This window comes from Bombina bombina, chromosome 3, assembly GCF_027579735.1.
Source record: "Bombina bombina isolate aBomBom1 chromosome 3, aBomBom1.pri, whole genome shotgun sequence".
NCBI classification, from domain to species: Eukaryota; Metazoa; Chordata; class Amphibia; order Anura; family Bombinatoridae; genus Bombina; species Bombina bombina.
In genome coordinates this window covers 1,217,365,129-1,217,386,815 of record NC_069501.1, presented here as the reverse complement: position 1 = coordinate 1,217,386,815, position 21,687 = coordinate 1,217,365,129, and the positions used below count along the sequence as shown (strand labels likewise).

Sequence of the window (21,687 nt, the reverse complement as noted above, 5' to 3'; positions counted from 1 at the left end):
GCGCACCAGATTAATACAATCCAGTTTACAATATTATTATTATGCAAATAGTAACCGATAAAAGAGACTACACCAGATATTAAATATGTTGGATTATCTCTTTATTTCAAAATACATCATATCAATTCTAATACCCTGAGATGACCTTTAAGCCAAGTTTCTATTATATTGAATGGATTCCATAAATTCTCACAACAGGAAATTCGAAAGAATGACCTTATTCCATGCATAAACATTATAAACATTTTTACATAGAACAAGACCATCAAACTATGGATACCATATTTCAACAATAGTATCTTTAACTTCCACTGGTCATTAATTTTCCAAATAAAAAATAAAAAATAAGAACACATATTTAATAGACATGTTTCATCCACCTTTTTATTTACAGAAGCTCAGACATTACGAGATGAAAATTAGTTAAACAAAGAAAAGTTTTCGCTTGAATTATTTATTATAGAAGTATAATACCAGATACACATACAGAAATACTAGCTATTTACACTAACACTTACATGCTTTTATTAAACATGCATGTTGAAGAACCTCTGTGTATTGATATCCACAGCTGTAGGTTTACGGAAGCTCAGACATTACGAGATGAAAATTAGTCAAACAAAGAAAAGTTTTCGCTTGAATTATTCATTACAGAAGTGTAATACCAGATACACATACAGAAATACTAGCTATTTACACTAACACTTACATGCTTTTATTAAACATGCATGCTTAAGAACCTCTGTGTATTGATATTCACAGCTGTAGGTCTTGCTTTATTCAAGTTAATATTATATCAATTTTTTAGCCCCTCAGATCAATCCGAGTGATAGATAGAATAGAATTTTATTCACTTGTTGCCATTTATTGCAAGTATTTTGTTATTTTAGCAAATTGCAATTATATCCAATTTTTATAGCCTATCATGCCAAAATTGAGCATAATTTTGACGTATATGTTACAATTTTATATGACACAAATTTTATTATCTTATTTTCTTAACAACATTGCTGGTTCATGCCCAATACATACTATCTTTTTTCATTATATACTTTCACGCATATCCTTTCATAGTTCAAACCGGAACAACCTTAACACACCTCACAGTCAATTTAAATACAAGACATTTGCTAGTTAACTATTTTATTTTCTTTATCACATGGCATCACACAGAGTAAGAACATAATCATACATGATTCATATAGCATTTAGATCTGCAAATTAAACATTTTATTGTACATTTTTATGCAGGTATTATTTAGAACATTTAAGTTTATTGCAGCAGATAAAGATGTGTAACTCAAAAATATTTCATTGGGATATTGGTTGCGAATGTTAATGAAGTACACAGGCTATTGAGCCCAATCAACATGAATAAGATTCAGAATATTCACTCATATCCCATTGGTCCTTTTTTGAAAACTATGACAACTTCCGTTTTTAATTGTATATTAGGTAAATATTTTAAAGAATTTGTATCCATTGTTTGTATGCCTGAAGAAAAGACCGGTTTATGGTCTAGAAACGCGTAGCAGTTTTTATGGATTAAAACTTACTGATTTTAAATATACGGAAGTTGTCCATTTGTTTTTTGCCTTTGTTCTCCCTTTGAGCCTTCCTGGATAAGGTATCAAAGTATCTGCTCTACCGCAGTGTCTCAGGTTTCAGCCGCACAGACGCCAATCAAAGAAACGCTGAACATCACCTGTGTACAGCTTGCCGGAGACCACCCAGTGTGCTAGCCACTGAAAGTGTTAGCCTGCCTGTCAGCACCGGTTACAATACGGTGCCATTACCTCTGGTAAGCCTTTACATTATTCTCCTATTTTGGCTTTGAATCTACAATATTACGCTATGTGGCGCCCTCTTTGTTATTTCTAAAATAAATACAAACTTGCCTGTAAAATAAAAATAAACCCTAAGATAGATACAAATGTAACTATTAGTTATATTGTAGCTATCTTATGGTTTATTTTACAGGTAAGTATTTAGTTTTAAATAGGATTAATTTATTTAATTGTAGTAATTTTATTTTGTTTTATTTAAATTATATTTAAGTTAGGGGGGTGTTAGACTTAGGTTTAGGGGTTAATAAATTTAATATAGTAGCGGCAACGTTGGGGGCAGTAGATTAGGGGTTAATAAATGTAGGTAGGTTGCGGCGACATTGGGGGGGCAGATTAGGGGTTAATAAATAGTAATAGGTGTCGGCGATGTTGGTGGCAGCAGATTAGGGGGTTCATTAGTATAATGTAGGTTGTGGCAGTGTCCGGAGCGGCAGATTAGGGGTTAATAATATAATGTAGGTTGCGGCGATGTCAGGGCGGCAGATTAGGGGTTAATAAGTGTAAGATTAGGGGTGTTTAGACTCAGGGTTCATGTTAGGGTGTTAGGTGTAGACATAAATTTACTTTCCCCATAGGAATCAATGGGGCTGCGTTAGGAGCTGAACGCTGCTTTTTTGCAGGTGTTAGGTTTCTTTTCAGCTGAATCTGCCCCATTGTTTCCTATGGGGAAATCGTGCACGAGCACGTTTTGCCAGCTCACCGCTACTGTAAGCAGCGCTGGTATTGAGGTGAGATGTGGAGCTAAATTTTGCTCTACGCTCACTTTTTGGAGACTAACGCCGGGTTGAAAAAAACCTGTAATACCAGCGTTGTTTTAAGTGAGCGGTGAGAAAAAAAGGAGCGTTAGCACCGCAAGCCTTACCGACAAAAACTCGTAATCTTGCCGTTAGTTAATGATAGGATTTTTTATTTAGATTTATTTTAATTATATTTAAGTTAGGGGTGTTAGGGTTAGACTTAGGTTTAGGGGTTAATAAATTTAGTATAGTGGCGGCGACGTTGGGGGCGGCAGATTAGGGGTTAAGAAATGTAGTTAGGTGGCGGCGATGTTAGGGACAGCAGATTAGGGGATAATAATTTTTAACTAGTATTTGCAATGCGGGAGTGCGGTGGTTTAGGGGTTAATATGTTTATTATAGTGGCTGCGATGTCCTGAGCGGCAGATTAGGGGTTAATAAGTATAATGTAGGTGTCAGCGATGTCGGGGGCGGCAGATTAGGGATTAATAAATGTAATTAGGGTGTTTAGACTCGGGTTCATGTTAGGGCGTTAGGTGTTAACATAAATTTTGTTTCCCCATAGGAATCAATGGGGCTGCATTACGGAGCTTTATGCTGCTTTTTTGCAGGTGTTAGACTTTTTTTCAGCCGGCTCTCCTCATTGATGTTTATGGGGAAATCGTGCACGAGCACGTAAAACCAGCTCACCGCAGCTTTCAGCAGCGCTGGTATTAGAGTGCGGTATGGAGCTCAATTTTGCTCTATGCTCACTTCTTGCCTCATAACGTCGGGTTTTTATAAACCTGTAATACCAGCCCTATAGGGAAGTGAGCGGTGACAATAACTTGCAAGTTAGTACCGCACCCCTCATAAAGCAAAACTCCTAATCTAGCCGTAAGTAATTTACTCTTCCCAAGGATGTCAGCTTGTCCCACAACAAAATATCTTAAGTGACAACAATATATATGAGCAGGGCAGCTGAGAGGGATATGGGAGAGTTGGGATGGAATGTTGGTAAGTATGACACTCAACACAACACACATACACTCACATGCACTCTCACACATAAACACATGCAGTCAACTACACACACAGATTTATACTAGAAAGAAAGATATGGGTTTGGTAATAATTTCAAGAATAGATAGATAGGACACGTGTGTATGTGTGAGTGAAAACTTTTTTCTAACTCTATCTCTGTAACCTCTTAATTTGGGTAGTTTCTAATTAAAGCATTCACAGAACAAACTAGGTACTACACATACCATGATCCCAGAAGCTTCCCCAGAAAAGACACTGAGTGTAAACTTTTGGACATTTTTTTTTTAATATTTGCCGCAATTTTGGCCTGGAGTTAGTGCTGGCTTAATTGTGCTGTTACTTTATTTAAATATGCAGTTAACCCCTGTCACGAATACCTCAGGATTTAGCTGCTAAGGGGTTCATTCTGTTTAGTTTGTGAACTAAAAACAGTTATTTGCTTTTCAAGGAGAATTGTGTCCTGTGTTTGTTTGTGTTTCCTTTGAAGTGCCAGGAGCCTCAGATTACTTTCTAAGGCTCACTCCACCAAATGTTATTGTGTATGCATTGAGTCATAAAGCCACTCAAGCTTTTAGCTCCAGACATACAACACAGTGCTTCTTCCCCATATCCTGAGGAGGTCAATAAAAGGACATTGGTATAATGTATATGTGTTTAAAACTGCTATGACATTAAATGAAGGTAAATATGACAACCTATGTCATATCTGGTATCAAATTGATTCTCTCAATGAAACCAAGAGATTACCGGTCAGTATATCTGAAAATAGAGTTACCTAGCAGAAATGATAATGGGTTTTATAATTTCAGGCAAAAACTTAGTTTATTGAAGGTGATAAAGACAGGTGGTTTCTTAGCCTGCCCAGGAGGGGTTGGTCAGGCAATTTGATCTCTGGAAAATAGGTATAAGAATCTTATTTTTTTACTATAAGATTGTCATTCTTACAAGGGGAGCTGTTCTACAGAGTAAGGACCCAATTGCTTCATGCCAGTCCCCAGGCGCAGATCTTGAGACTAGTAAAGTATTCAATCTGTTTTTCTCTTTTTTATTTTAACCTGTTTGCTGTGTGTAATTGTATTTGTAACAACTTTTTATTAATAATGCATTGTGCATAATATTTTTGGCATAATAAATAATTCCTTTATTAAGTTTGGCCTTTGTCTAAAAATTGAACCAGGTTACTGAAAGAGACTGGAATTTTAGAACTGTATAATTTAGGTTATTTTCTGCTAAATTGTACTCAGAGAGTTAATGTGTAAGTCTGGGTTTTTCCTTAGGATTTTCCCTTTAATAAATTTTAAGTGGTGGCAGTTTTGGAGCTATATGGTTGTTAGTTTAGTGTGGGTGGCATTAAAGTTGAGTTTTGGGCATTTCTTTTATGTCTAGTACAGACTAGGGAGTGTTGTTAACCCTTGCACCCATGGAACTAAATCACAAGCTGGCCTGGTGTGGCTAGATTGTGACCTATTAGTGAGAGTAGAAGGGGTCTGACAACCCTTTCTGTGCCAAATAAGTGACTGGCGCAGGGTTGGATAACCTTGGTTCGTCACAACCCCTAATAGAGCTTGCAGACAATTTATATTCTAGGAACTATGCTTAGATCATGAAATGTGCATCAAGATCAGCCTCTGAGAGTAGTCAGAGTTTTACATATAATATAAAAGATCAGTGATATGAATGCTGAATGCATCCTGTCTGAAAATGACGTTACAGCTATATACCCAGTTCAGAAGATATATAACTATGTATTGCCATTTATTATAGGACCTTCCAACTCCAAATGAAGATAGAATAAAGCAACTCCTAGGGCAGAATGCTTGGACATCACAGAAGAACGAGCTGGCACCGTACTATCCCAGACTGGCTTCAAAATCAGACACAGGGAGGATAGGTCTTATCAACCTAGGAAACACATGTTATATGAACAGTATCCTGCAGGCCTTATTTATGGCTACAGAGTAGGTGACACATATATGACACATTATTTTGTTTGTACAACATGAAAAGTACCTGAAGTTAAGTTGGATGCTGCTATTGCTGTGTTATTGCTATGGTGTAATGAAATCCAGCAATATAGTATCATTAGAACTTTATATACAGATTTCAACAAATAAAACAGAAGCCTGGATATATATTGGAGATGTATTTACTAAAAATGCCACTATTTTAACACTTAAATATACATAAAATGTTCTTAGTTTATTTGCTTTTAATAAAGTAGACACCCTAGGGTATTTGAAATGCTGGCATTTTAACACTTTCCATGCACTAATGTCAAACGTTTGGGTAGTCATTTTTTTGTGTTATTTTTCACACACGTACTTTAGGCATGGATTCTCATTTTCTGTTACGTGCTACTGCCAAAAAACACCTCAATATGTATTCAACAACATCTCCTGAGTACAGTGATACCACCCATGAATAGGTTTGTCGGGTTCTCAGGGGGCTAAAAGGCCTTATTTTTAGGGGGCGCATTCCAGTTTTCCAACTTGGAATTTTCACATCTGTCATCATGCACCCATGTCCTATTTGTGACATTTCTGGAGTCGGCCAATGTAATTTACCCCCATCAAACCATATATTTTTTAAAAGAAGACACCCTAGGGCAGGGGTCGCCAACCTTTTGGACCTTAGGGACCACTAAACTCACTATTTTGAATCCAGTGGACCACTAACATAAATGTTTTTTAAAAGGTACAAACCTCTATAATGTGTGTGTGTATATATATATATATATATATATATATATATATATATATATATATATGTGAATATATATATATATGTGTGTATATATGTATGTATGTATGTATATATATATATGTATATATGTGTGTGTGTGTATATATATATATATATATATATGTGTGTGTGTGTGTGTATATATATATGTATATATATATATATATATATATATGTGTATATATATATATATATATGTGTATATATATATATATATATATATATGTATATATATATGTGTGTGTGTATATATATATATGTGTGTATATTTATGTATGTATGTGACGGATACCTTGGATACCTCGACTGGGTAGCTCCGCCAAACGGGTCCTGCTTCCTCCCTGCCAACTGCAGCTATGTAACTGGCTAGTGACCACAGCCTGTAGCCACCCCTGATGCCCGACAGCACCAGTACTCAGTGTCCCACCCTGTGGCAGTCTCCAGCTACCCGACTGGGTAGCTCTGCCAGAGGGTCCTTCCTTTGCCTGGAACAGGCTGCTATGTAGCCCAGGAAAGTGATTTTAGCTGGAGCTCACCCAAATAACTAGACAGACTAGCATTCAGGTGAAATAAGAACTGCTTTATTGCACAGAAAACACAGCTTTTATACATTTCCAACAAATGGGGGTAGTTACTACACAAATAGAAACAAATATTATACAATGAGACAAACATCAGACAATGGTTAGTTAAACAAGATTCTAATCACATCCTGGCTTACAAAAGGACAATGGATGACTCACACAATAACAGAAAGACACTTCACACCTAGACTAGATAACAACAGGGGTGAGGTTGTAGGGGGGTGGGGGGGTAGCCTTGGCTGTCTGGTATCCATGACATCTCTCCCCCTCCAGTTTGGCAGACCCGGCTAGACCCTTAACGGGTCGGCCTGGGGCTGTCCGACGGTGGCCCTCCACTTTTTGGTTGCTGGGAGAGGTTATCCCATCTCTCCAGAGCTTGGGGCATCCTGGGGGTTCCTGTTGGCATTTATACCCTGCGCCCTGGGTGCAGGGATAGTCACATAAGGCAAAGTCCCAAACAAGTTTGCTAAGGCCAGCTCCCAAACAATTGCTGTCCCACAAGTTCCAGTGTTCTTAAGTTCCATGGCCACACTGCGTCTCTCTGTGACACTCTGTTTAGTACCGGCTGACCCACCCACAAACAAAGCTAGTGCTGGTTTCCCATCTCCTTGGTGGTGCAGGTAAAGCTCGAGTACCCAAACACGTGGCACCAACTGTATACACTTTTATCCTCCTTGCCTAATGCAACGCCTGCCCTCGTTGAGAAATACTCCGGGACAAGAAAACGGTAGAGACCCTGCCAAGCTACTGAGGGGAGAGTCCATCTGTCTCTTCTCCCGAGAAGGAGATCTACCGCTGGGGAGGGAGGTCTGCTACCTCCGCTCCATGGGAAACTGTGCTGCCGCTGGGGAGAGAGACCAACTGTCTCCTCTCCCAGAAAGGGATTCTGCTGCTGGGGAGAGTTATCGACCTCCATCTCTCCCTGCAAGGGGTTCTCTGTAAGGGGAGGGAGGACGACTACCTCCACTCCCAGGGGATGGCTCTGCCGCTGGGGAGAGAGACCGACTGTCTCTTCTCCGTTCTCCTTGCTCTGCTGTTGGGGAGAGAGACAGACTGTCTCCTCTCCCAGGAAGGGGTTCTGCTTACGGGGAGGGAGGACGACTACCTCCACTTCCAGGGGATGGCTCTGCCACTGGGGAGAGAGACCAACATCCATCTCTCCCTGCAAGGGGTTCTCTGTAACTGGAGGGAGAACGCCTACCTCCTCTCCCTGGTTTCCTGGGGCTGTTACAGGTGCTGGGCACAGGCCGGCGGCTCTCTGCCCTGTTGCCAGCGCTTCTGCTGGGGTGGCTCCTTTTTCCAGGTCTATAAGCTTGGGCCCAGGATGCTGATCTTTATCTAGCAGCTCGTCATCGCTTATGCTCTGTTGCCACTCATCTGAGGCCAACCTCCATGATTCCAAGACTCCATGCTCTGTGCAAACTCCATGGCATGCTGCAGAGCTCGGTCTAGCAGCCTCTTGTATGCCTTTTCCAGTCCCCATTCTTGGACAATACGTGATACCATATCGGATACCAGCTAGGGTACCCCCGAGAGATCCAACAGCTGCTCTCGGGAGTGGCCAATGTTTGTTACTCTCAGTTCCCCCTGCTCCCAAATTCTGGGTCTTCTGTCAACTTTTCCAATAGTAACCCAAGGCCGCCGAAGCCAAAGCCCTCTGTGGGGGAGCAATCCTCCAGCCATGGCCGTACTTGCATAGCGAGCCATTGGAGGTCCCGATAGCCGTCCTTCACCCACATCTCTGCCCAAACCAGTCGATCTAGTTCCGATAGCCATTCTTCCATGGGCTGCTCTCCCAGGAAAAGCATTCGCAAGTCCCACCAGACCCAGTACCTCTCATCATCTGTGGGGAGGACCTTTCCATCACAATCCTTTTCTTGTTGAAGCCTCTCCCTCCATAGTTACCGGCGGACAATGCTCCTGCAGCTCAGCTGGTCCAGTTCAGAACCAGGACCGTCCAGCTGGGTCAGTGCCTCCTGTACTCTCCTTAGGTACTCAGCTTCCATAGTTACCAGCTACTGTGGCCCTTCTCTGTCAGCAGGAATCATGTGGAAGAAGCAGATCCCACCACTGCCACCAATGTGACTGATACCCTGGATACCCCGACTGGGTAGCTCCGCAAAACGGGTCCTGCTTCCTCCCTGCCGACTGCAGCTATGTAGCTGGGGAGTGACCACAGCCTGTAGCTACCCCTGATGCCTGACAACACCAGTACTCAGTGTCCCACCCTGTGGCAGTCCTCAGCTACCCCGACTGGGTAGCTCTGCCAGAGGGTCCTTCCTTTGCCTGGAACAGGCTGCTATGTAGCCCAGGAAAGTGATTTTAGCTGGAGCTCACCCAAATAACTAGACAGACTAGCATTCAGGTGAAATAAGAACTGCTTTATTGCACAGAAAACACAGCTTTTATACGTTTCCAACAAATGGGGGTAGTTACTACACAAATAGAAACAAACATTATACAATGAGACAAACATCAGACAATGGTTAGTTAAACAAGATTCTAATCATATCCTGGCTTACAAAAGGACAATGGATGATTCAAACAATAACAGAAAGACACTTCACACCTAGACTAGATAACAACAGGGGTGAGGTTGTAGGGGGGTGGGGGGTAGCCTTGGCTGTCTGGTATCCATGACATCTCTCCCCCTCCAGTTTGGCAGACCCAGCTAGACCCTTAACGGGTTGTCCTGAGGCTGTCCGATGGTGGCCCTCCACTTCTTGGTTGCTGGGAGAGGTTATCCCATCTCTCCAGAGCTTGGGGCATCCTTAGGGGTTCCTGCTGGCATTTATACCCTGGGCGCAGGGATAGTCACATAAGGCAAAGTCCCAAACAAGTTTGCTAAGACCAGCTCCCAAACTATTGCTGTCCCACAAGTTCCAGTGTCCTTAAGTTCCATGGCCACACTGCCTCTCTCTGTGACACTCTGTTTAGTACCGGCTGACCCACCCACAAACAAAACTATTGCTGGTTTCCCAGCTGTATTCCCACCCCAGACTGGAGGGGGAGGTTGCTCCTTGGTGGGGCAGGTAAAGCTTGGGTGCCCAAACATGTGGGACCAACTGTATACACTTTTATCCTCCTTGACCAATGCAATACCTGCCCTCGGTGAGAAATACTCCGGGACAAGAAAAGGGTAGAGACCCTGCCAAGCTACTGAGGGGAGAGTCCATCTGTCTACCGCTGGGGAGGGAGGTTTGCTACCACCGCTCCATGGGAAACTGTGCTGCTGCTGGGGAGAGAGACCAACTGTCTCCTCTCCCAGAAAGAGATTCTGTTGCAGGGGAGAGACTTACAAAAGGACAATGGATGACTCACACAATGACAGAAAGACACTTCACACCTAGACTAGATAACAACAGGGGTGAGGTTGTAGGGGGGTGGGGTGGGGGGTAACCTTGGCTGTCTGGTATCCGTGACAGTGTATATATATATATATGTGTGTGTGTGTGTGTATATATATATATATATATATATATATACCGTCGTATGCAAAAGTTTAGGCATCCCTAACAATTTCCATGATTTTCATTTATAAATAATTGGGTGATTGGATCAGCAATTTCATTTTGATCTATCAAATAATTGAAGGACACAGTAATATTTCAGTAGTGAAATGAGGTTTATTGGATTAACAGAAAATGTGCAATATGCATCAAAACGAAATTAGACAGGTGCATACATTTTGGCACCCCAACAGAAATATTGCATCAATATTTAGTAGAGCCTCCTTTAGCAGAAATAACAGCCCTTAGACGCTTCCTATAGCCTGTAATGAGTGTCTGGATTCTGGATGAAGGTATTTTGGACCATTCCTCCTTACAAAACATCTCCAGTTCAGTTAGGTTTGATGGTTGCCGAGCATGGACAGCCCGCTTCAAATCACCCCACAGATTTTAAATGATATTCAGGTCTGGGGAACGGGATGGACATTCCAAAACATTGTACTTGTTCCTCTGCATAAATGGTAGAGTAGATTTTGAGCAGTGTTTTGGGTCGTTGTCTTGTTAACATATCCATCCCCGGCATAACTTCAACTTTGTGACTGATTCCTCAACATTATTCTCAAGTATCTGCTGATATTGAGTGGAATCCATGCGACCCTCAACTTTAACAAGATGCCTAGTACCAGCCCCACAGCATGATGGAACATCCACCAAATTTTACTGTGGGTAGCAAGTGTTTGTCTTGGAATGCTGTGTTCTTTTGCCACCATGCATAACGCCCCTTGTTATGACCAAATAACAATCTCTGTTTCATCAGTCTACAGCACCTTATTCCAAAATTAAGCTAGCTTGTCCAAAAGTGCATCACTCTCCCATACAGCTTCTCCTTGTGCAAAGTGCACTGAATTGTTGAACGATGCACAGTGTCACCATCTGCAGCAAGATGATGTTGTAGGTCTTTGGAGGTGGTCTGTGGCCTGCCACTTCTGGCCTTAACAAGAACTGTGCATGTGGTCTTCCATTTCCTCACTATGTTCCTCACAGTGGACACTGATAGCTTAAATCTCTGCAATAGCTTTTTGTAGCCTTCCCCTAAACCATAATGTTGAACAATCTTTATTTTCAGGTCATTTGAGAGTTGTTTTGAGGCCCCCATATTGCCACTCTTCTAACATGTGTAATGTGGTTTTCTAGGTTGTCAGAATATATAAGTATATCGTCCAAGTATATTACAATGCATGAGTCAAAGAGGTCTTTGAATATGTTATTTATATTATATTGGAACGTGGCTGGCGCATTGCATAAGCCGAACGGCATTACTGTGTATTCGTAGAGGCCGTAACGGGTATGAAATGCCATCAGCCATTCGTCTCCTTTTCTAATTCTAAAAAGGTTATAGGCCCCTCTTAAGTCGAGTTTAGTAAACAACTTGGCGCCTTGGAGTCGTTCTATTAATTCTGGTATTAGGGGCAAAGGATACCGGTTCTTTATTGTACATTTATTTAGCTCCCTATAGTCAATAATAGGCCTAAGGCTATTGTCCTTATTTTTTACAAAAAAAAATGCCCGCTCCAGCTGGGGAAGTAGAGGGGCAGATGAAACCTTTCTCTAGGTTTTTATCAAGATATTCTTTTAAATGCTTTAGTTCAGGCTGAAAGAGGGGGTAGACATGGCCATATGGTATTTTTTAACCTGGAATGAGGTCTATAGAACAGTCAAAAGGCCTATGGGGGCGGTAGTGTTTTGGCCTGTACTTTATCAAAGACGTCCATGAAGTCATAATAAATATGTGGAATATGTTGGACGTCAGTCTGTAGGATACTTTGATTTGTGAAACAAGAATTACTACAATACTGCGAATCAAAAGTAATAGTACCTTTTTTCAAAAAAAATGGTTGGTTGATGTATCTTTAACCAAGATAATCCCAGTATAACAGGGAGTGTATGACCTCGAAATGACATAATTCTGTATGACCTGATGGAAAAGTAATTTAAATGGGTACTGTGTGATGTGTAATAGGTCCGGACTTTATTAAAGAACCATCTACAACACGTACTGTAAGTGCACTATCTTTTTTAATCAAAGGTATATTATTAGTGGAAACATAATTTGAATCTATAAAGTTACTGGTGGCTCCAGAATCAATTTCAACCTGTGTTTGGGCTTCCTGGCGATCCCACTGTAGGGAGACACATAGGGGGTAGTCATCAACGTGTCTAATTTACCTGCCTTCTCCAGTTGAATACGCCCGCCTAAGCTCGCCTGCCATCGCCGCCGCGGACCTGCAAAATTTTGCCTAAGTTATCAATAAATCTGTCAAAAAGCCGCGCACCAAGTACGGGGCGATGAGCAGCGGACTGTGAGCGTTATCACTCATCCGATCTCGCTGCTCTTCGGCTTTTTGACAGCTTTATTGATACCCCTGTCACTAAGCACCCACACTAAACTACACTGTTCTACCCCCTATACCGGCGCCCCCGGTATAAATAAAGTTACTAACCCCTAAACCGCTGCTCCTAGACCCCGCCGCAACTCTTATAAATGTATTAACCCCTAAACCGCCGCTCCTGGACACCGCCGCCACCTACATTATACCTAGTAACCCCTATCCTGCCCCCCCTATACCACCGCCCTCTATAATAAAGTTATTAACCCCTACCCTGCTGATCCCGGACCCCGCCGCAACTAAATAAATAGTTTAACCCCTAAACCGCCGCTCCCGGACCTCGCCGCAACTAAATAAATAGTTTAAACCCTAAACCGCCACTCCCTGACCCCGCCGCAACCTATATTAAACTTATTAACCCCTAATCTGCCCCCCCTACACCGTCGCCACCTATAATAAATTTATTAACCCCTATCCTGCCCCCCTACACCGCCGCCACTGTAATAAATTTATTAACCCCTAAACCTAAGTCTAACACTAAACCTAGCACCCCCCTAACTTAAATATTAATTAAATAAGTCTAAATAATATTTCTATTATTAACTAAATGAATCCTATTTAAAACTAAATACTTACCTTTAAAATAAACCCTAATATAGCTACAATATAAATAATAATTATATTGTAGCTATCTTAGGATTTATTTTTATTTTACAGGCATCTTTCAATTTATTTTAACTAGGTACAATAGCTATTAAATAGTTATTAACTATTTAATAGCTACCTAGCTAAAATAAAGAGAAATTTACCTGTAAAATAAATCCTAACCTAAGTTACAATTACACCTAACACTACACTATACTTTAATAAATTATTCCTATTTAAAACTAAATACTTACCTGTAAAATAAACCCTAAGATAGCTACAATGTAATTAATAATTACATTGTAGCTATTTTAGGATTTATATTTATTTTACAGGTAACTTTGTATTTATTTTAGCTAGTTAGAATAGTTATTAACTATTTAATAACTACCTAGCTAAAAGAAATACAGAATTACCTGTAAAATAAATCCTAACCTAAGTTACAATTAAACCTAACACTACACTATCATTAAATTAATTAAATTAATTACCTACAAATAATTACAATTAAATACAATTACATAAACTATCTAAAGTACAAAAAATAAAAAAAGCTAAGTTACAAAAAATAAAAAAAAAAAGTTACAAACATTTAAAAAATATTACAACAATTTTAAGCTAATTATACCTAATCTAAGCCCCCTAATAAAATAACAAAGCCCCCCAAAATAACAAAATGCCCTACCCTATTCTAAATTAAAAAAGTTCAACGCTCTTTTACCTTACCAGACCTTAAAAGGACCTTTTGCGGGGCATGCCCCAAAGAAAACAACTCTTTTGCCTGTAAAAGAAAAATACAACCCCCCCAACGTTAAAACCCACCACCCACATACCCCTAATCTAACCCAAACCCCCCCTTAAATAAACCTAACACTACCCCCCTGAAGATCATCCTACCTTGAGTCATCTTCACTCAGCCAAGCCACCGATGGAACCGAAGAGGAGATCCGGAGCAGCAGAAGTGATCCTCCAAGGGACGCTGAAGAAGTCTTCCATCCGATGAAGTGATCCTCCAAGGGGTGCTGAAGAAGTCTTCCATCCGATGAAGTGATCCTCCAAGGGGCACTGAAGAAGTCTTCCATCCGGGAGATGTCATCTTCCAAGCGGCGCTGAAGAAGTCTTCCATCCGGGCGATGTCATCTTCCAAGCGGGGTCTTCAATCTTCTTTCTTCAGGATCCATCTTCATCCCGCCGACGCGGAACATCCTTCTTCCCCGACGGACTAACGACGAATGAAGGCTCCTTTAAGGGATGTCATCCAAGATGGCGTCCCTTCAATTCCGATTGGCTGATAGGATTCTATCAGCCAATCGGAATTAAGGTAGGAAAAATCTGATTGGCTCATTGAATCAGCCAATCAGATTGAGCTCGCATTCTATTGGCTGTTCCGATCAGCCAATAGAATGCGAGCTCAATCTGATTGGCTGATTCAATCAGCGGATCTCCTCTTCGGTTCCATCGGTGGCTCAGCTGAGTGAAGACGACTCAAGGTAGGATGATCTTCAGGGGGGTAGTGTTAGGTTTATTTAAGGGGGGTTTGGGTTAGATTAGGGGTATGTGGGTGGTGGTTTTTAACGTTGGGGGTGGGGTTGTATTTTTCTTTTACAGGCAAAAGAGCTGTTTTCTTTGGGGCATGCCCCGCAAAAGGCCCTTTTAAGGGCTGGTAAAGTAAAAGAGCTTTGAACTTTTTTAATTTAGAATAGGGTAGGGCATTTTGTTATTTTGGGGGGCTTTGTTATTTTATTAGGGGGCTTAGATTAGGTGTAATTAGCTTAAAATTGTTGTAATATTTTTTAAATGTTTGTAACTTATTTTTTTTATTTTTTGTAACTTAGCTTTTTTTATTTTTTGTACTTTAGATAGTTTATGTAATTGTATTTAATTGCAGTTATTTGTAGGTAATTTATTTAATTAATGTAATGATAGTGTAGTGTTAGGTTTAATTGTAACTTAGGTTAGGATTTATTTTACATGTAATTTTGTATTTCTTTTAGCTAGGTAGTTATTAAATAGTTAATAACTATTTAATAACTATTCTAACTAGCTAAAATAAATACAAAGTTATCTGTAAAATAAATATAAATCCTAAAATAGCTACAATGCAATTATTAATTACACTGTAGCTATCTTAGGGTTTATTTTACAGGTAAGTATTTAGTTTTAAATAGGAATAATTTATTAAAGTATAGTGTAGTGCAGGTAATTTTGTATATTTCTTTTAGCTAGGTAGTTATTAAATAGTTAATAACTATTTAATAACTATTCTAACTAGCTAAAATAAATACAAAGTTACCTGTAAAATAAATATAAATCCTAAAATAGCTACAATGTAATTATTAATTACATTGTAGCTATCTTAGGGTTTATTTTACAGGTAAGTATTTAGTTTTAAATAGGAATAATTTATTCAAGTATAGTGTAGTGTTAGGTGTAATTGTAACTTAGGTTAGTTTTTATTTTACAGGAAAATTTCTCTTTATTTTAGCTAGGTAGCTATTAAATAGTTAATAACTATTTAATAGCTATTGTACCTAGTTAAAATAAATTGAAAGTTGCCTGTAAAATAAAAATAAATCCTAAGATAGCTACAATATAATTATTATTTATATTGTAGCTATATTAGGGTTTATTTTAAAGGTAAGTATTTAGTTTTAAATAGGATTCATTTAGTTAATAATAGAAATATTATTTAGATTTATTTAATTAATATTTAAGTTAGGGGGGGCGTTAGGGTTAGTGTTAGACTTAGGTTTAGGGGTTAATAAATTTATTACAGTGGCGGCGGTGTAGGGGGGGCAGGATAGGGGTTAATAAATTTATTATAGGTGGCGACGGTGTAGGGGGGGCAGGATAGGGGTTAATAAGTTTAATATAGGTTGCAGCGGGGTCCGGGAGCGGCGGTTTAGGGGTTAAACTATTTATTTAGTTGTGGCGAGGTCTGGGATCGGCAGGATAGGGGTTAATAACTTTATTATAGGTGGCGACGGTATAGGGGGGGCAGGATAGGGGTTAATAGGTATCATGTAGGTGGCGGCGGGGTCAGGGATCGGCGGTTTAGGGGGTAATAACTTTATTTAGTTGCGGCGGTGTAGGGGGGGCAGATTAGGGGTGTTTAGACTCGGGGTACATGTTAGGGTGTTAGGTGCAGACATCTCCCATAGGAATCAATGGGATGTCTGGCAACAGCGAACATGAACTTTTGCTATGGTCAGACTCCCATTGATTCCTATGGGATCCGCCACCTCCAGGGCGGCGGATTGAAAACCAGGTACGCTAGGCCGGAAAAGTGCCGAGCGTACCTGCTAGTTTTTTGATAACTAGCAAAAGTAGTCAGATTGTGCCGAACTTGTGTGCGGAACATCTGGAGTGACGTAAGAATCGATCTGTGTCGGACTGAGTCCGGCGGATCGAAGCTTACGCCACAAAATTCTACTTTTGCCGGTCTCTAGCCTTTGATAACTAAGGCAAATCAGTCTCGCCACAAATACGCTGCGGAATTCCAGCGTTTTTGAGGTTGACGGCTTGATAACTACCCCCAAAGGGTAAAATGTGAGGCGTTCTGTGAAGCAATATTCTGTATGTAATGGTGATATGATTTCTTACCCTTTTTTGATTTTAATAGAATAGGACAATCTTTAAGCCCGTGGTCTTTTGCAGCACAATAAAGACAGAGGTTGTTTAACCTGCAACTGTTTTTTTCCTCAGGTTTTAGGGTACCTTTTACAAATGCTAAGTCCATAGGTTCTTCCTGGGATTTTGTTAAGTGCATAGGATGACTGTAGTAAGGTCTTTTAAAAGAGTGTCCATATACAGCTTTTTCAGACTTTCTCTCTCTGAGGCGTCTAGCAATAGAAACTGTTAGTGACATCAAAGAATCTAAGTTTTCTGGAATGACAGCACGTGCAAGTTCATCTTTTAGAGAATCAGACAACCCAATGCGAAATTAATTTCTCAAGGCAAGGTTGTTCCATTGTGTATCAGGTGCCCATCTCTTAAATTTCATAATATATTCCTCGACTGGGCGTTTACCCTGTTTCAATATCCTGATAGCACTTTCTGCAGTATTTTGTCTTGATCTTCATAGAGTAGTGACATGGCAGTAAAAAAGGTGTCAAGTGAATTAAGTATAGGGTCATTATTCTCGTAGAAATTGTTTGCCCAATTCTTAGCATCACCACGGAGATAAGAGATCACCGTTAAGACTTTAATATAATTTTTTCAGTCGGATAACTTTTGGGTTTCAAAGAAAAAAATAATCTAAAAGAATTCTTGAAATCCCTAAATTGGGATCTATCCCCAAAAAATTTCTCTGGAGGACAGACTTGTGGTTGGGGGTGAACTACTTCAGTAGCAGGGTTTTTTATAGAAACATGCTCACGTATATATTTGCGTATTTCTTCATTTTCTGTTTGCATATCCCTGAGTCCCTGTATCATCAAGTCCATATTTTGAGCTAGAGTGCCTACACGATTTGACAGTTCTGTTACATCCATATTAATAAACTATATGTATATGGGTTTATTTTTTTTTAGGCTTGGTAATATGTTAGGATACTGAAAGGTTTACCCAAGTATACAGATATGAATAACCTTCTCTACTCAGTCTCACACCAGACCTTGGATACAATCAGATTTAATATCCTATTTGTGATCATAGAACTGAGGGTGACCCAGAGATGGTCAAGGAAGGAAATTCAAGAAAAGGAGTAAATGTGACAGAGATATAAGGTAGTAACAGAAATACTATAGAATGTGTCTATGGGGCCTATCTATCAAGCTCCGAATGGAGCTTGACACCCCGTGTTTCTGGCGAGCCTGCAGGCTCGCCAGAAACACCAGTTATGAAGTGACCGCTGCTCCATAACCCCGTCCACCTGCTCTGATGAGGCGGACAGGAATCGTCAGAATTCAACCCAATTGAGTACGATCGGGTTGATTGACAACCCCCTGCTAGTGGCCGATTGCCCTCAAGTCTGCAGGGGGCGGCGTTGCACCTGCAGCTCACACGAGCTGCTGGTGTAATGCTGAATACGGAGAGCGTATTGCTCTCCGCATTCAGTGATGTCTGTCGGACCTGATCCGCACTGTCGGATCAGGTCCAACAGACATTTCATAAATAGGCCTCTATGTATTCAATAGATCAGTATTCATATACATATGTATGCGGTTCTGTCCACTTAGTTTGTCTTAATGCGTTCCCCATGAACCTTCAAAAGAGTTCATATATACATATATATATATATAGTATCAATCATAAAATGGTATAGGCAGAGCTGAGAATTGCAGCAGAAGTGTGTACAAGAATCAAGACACTTATTAGCGTTATATCCAGCTGAGGAATTGTTTTGGTTCGTGCAAGTTGTAATGACATTTAACACAGTAACGTGTGAGCAAAGATCAGGTAACTATATACTCTACAACCTTAGGACAGTATTGAATATAGAAGAAACTTAACAATATCAGTTCATGCAGAGTTAGTGCGGTTTCCGAGATGCATAGCTTGTTAGTATACTACTGATGATGTCACACACTCCGGCGTTTCTGTGATAGGATTCTGATTCAGTTACCACAGCTGCTTGTAGCAAAGGAGACAATAAGTTAAAGGCAGGTAAATGTTGTATAACAGAGACAATAAGAACTTATCAGGAACTTGTAGGAAGCCGCTGTAAAGGATAAATACAAAGTTATAACAGGGCTTAATAGTTGTACAACATGTATCCATGAATCCAAATTACCAAGCAATGATTGAGATGGGAAATGACGATAAATAGTGTCTGATTGTCATGTGATCAGGAGTTTTAAAGGGGAAGCAGATAAGTACAGATAAGTAAATACACCTAAAATCCTGACTACTACAAAGAGACAGGTAAAGGGAAGAAAATAAATGAAATATAAGAGAATTTTTTTTAAGATTTTCTTTTTTTATATACTTTAATTCCACTATTTCAAGCCAAGACTAGAGGAGTTAAAAATACAATCCAGCTACGCAAGTTGCGCAGTATTACGCAACGTGCATAGGGAGATTGTAATTTAACTCCTCCTCCATCGGTTTTAACTGATGTCCAGCCAGACACTGTAGGAAGTTGCGGCACATCGGGGGTGACACCATCAGAGGAGATGAATTCCTACTTGATGGTGTCAAGGGCCACCAACATCTTCTCGTGGACCACCAGTGGTCCACGGACCACTGGTTGGTGACCGCTGCCCTAGGGTATTTGAAATACTGGTATTTTAACACTGTCCATGCACTAATTCAACCACCAGTCTTTGTCAAACTTTAGGGTAGTCAATTTTTTGTGTTATTTTTCACACACGTAGTTTAGGCATGGATTCTCAGTTCCTGTTGTATTACTGACAAAAAAATGCTTCAATTTGTGTTCAACAACATCTCCTGAGTACAGTGATACCACCCATGGATAGGTTTGTCGGGTTCTCTGGGGGCTAAAAGGCCTTATTTTTGGGGGTGCATTCCAGTTTTCCAACTTGGAATTTTCACATCTGTCATCATGCACCCATGTCCTGTTTGGGACATTTCTGAAGCCGGCCAATGTAATTTACCCCCATCAAACCATATATTTTTAAAAAATAGACACCCTAGGGTATTTGAAATACTGGTATTTTTGTGTGTTTTGTTTCGGACAAATTCGGAATTCGACCGAATTTTGTCCGATTCGGCGATTCGGATGCATCTGAATTTCCGAATCGGCACATCCCTAAAAATTACGAAAAATTCAGAAAATGAATACATTTGTTTCCGAATTTTCGGATCCATTATTTATATTCTGAACTTTTCATTGTTCCTTCCTAAACCGCAGTTCCCCGACACTAACTCTAAGTCTATAATAAAGGTATTAACCCCTAAACCACTGTTCCCCGACATCCAACACTAACTAAACTATTAACCCCTAAACCGCCATCCCGAAACATCGCCGACACGAACTAAACCTATTAACCCCTAAACCACCCCCCCACCCCTAAACCGCACCCCCCCCCCACATCGCCAACACTAACTAAACCTATTAACCCCTAAACAGCATTTCCGAAACATCGGCGACATGAACTAAACCTTTACCCCTAAACCGCAACCCCGTCCCACATCGCTGCCACTAAATAAAGCTATTAACCCCTAAACCGTACCCCCCCAACTCGCCAACACTAACTAAGCCTATTAACCCCTAAACCACTGTTCCAAAACATTGCCGACACTAACTAAAGATATTAACCCTTAAACCGCCATTCCCAAACATCGCCAATACCAACTAAACATATTAACCCCTAATCTGCCAGCCCCCACATTGCAACAACCTAAATTAAACTATATAAACCCCTAAACCTAACACCCCCTAACTTTAAACCTAACCCTAACCCTACACCTAACCCTAAACCTAACACCCCTTAACTTTAACATAATTAAAATATAACTAAATTAAAGTTACAATGATTAACTAAATAATACCTATTTAAATCTAAAAACAAAGTAACTTACCTATATTAACCCTTAACCTAATACCCCCTAACTTAAAACCTAACCCTAAACCTAACACCCCCTATCTTTAACATAATTAAAATTTCACTAAATTAAAGTTACAATTATTAACTAAATAATACCTATTTAAAGGGTACAAACGACTAGATTACAAGTTTTGCGGTATGAGGGGTGCGGTGTTAACTTGCACATTATTGTCACCGCTCACTTAGCTACAGCGCTGGTATTACAGGTTTTCATAAACCCGGCGTTAACAGGCTAGAAGTAAGTGTAGAGCAAAATTGTGCTCCATACTGCACTCCAATACCAGCTTAAGCCAGCGGTGAGCTGGTTTTACGTGCTCGTGCACGATTTCCCCATAGACATCAATGGGGAGAGCCGGCTGAAAAAAAGAATAACACCTGCAAAAAAGCAGCGTAAAGCTCCGTAACGCAGCTCCATTGATTCCTATGGGGAAACAAAATGTATGTTTACACCTAACACCCTAACATGAACCCCGAGTCCAAACACCACTAATCTTACACTTTAACCCCTAACCCCTAATCTGCTGCCCCCGACATAGCAGACACCTACATTATACTTATTAACCCCTAATCTGCCACTCCGGACATCGCCACAACTATAATAAACATATTAACCCCTAAACCGCCGCACTTTATTGACCCCTAATCTGCCGCCGCCACCTACCTACATTTATTAACCCCTAATCTGCCACCCCCAACGTTGCCCCCACTATACTAAATGTATTAACCCCTAAACCTAAGTCTAACCCTAACCCCCCCTAACTT

At 40.2% G+C, this 21,687-nt stretch overlaps 1 protein-coding gene across 1 annotated transcript in view; it reads left to right on the top strand.

Moving 5' to 3' along the window:
- USP35 (ubiquitin specific peptidase 35) overlaps positions 1-21,687 on the top strand; it is a 124,609-nt gene that overhangs the window by 61,598 nt on the left and 41,324 nt on the right. Inside the window, exon 6 of the mRNA XM_053705077.1 lies at positions 5,372-5,565. Within this exon, the coding sequence (XP_053561052.1) occupies positions 5,372-5,565 (194 nt within the window). The remainder of the gene's footprint in view (positions 1-5,371; positions 5,566-21,687) is intronic.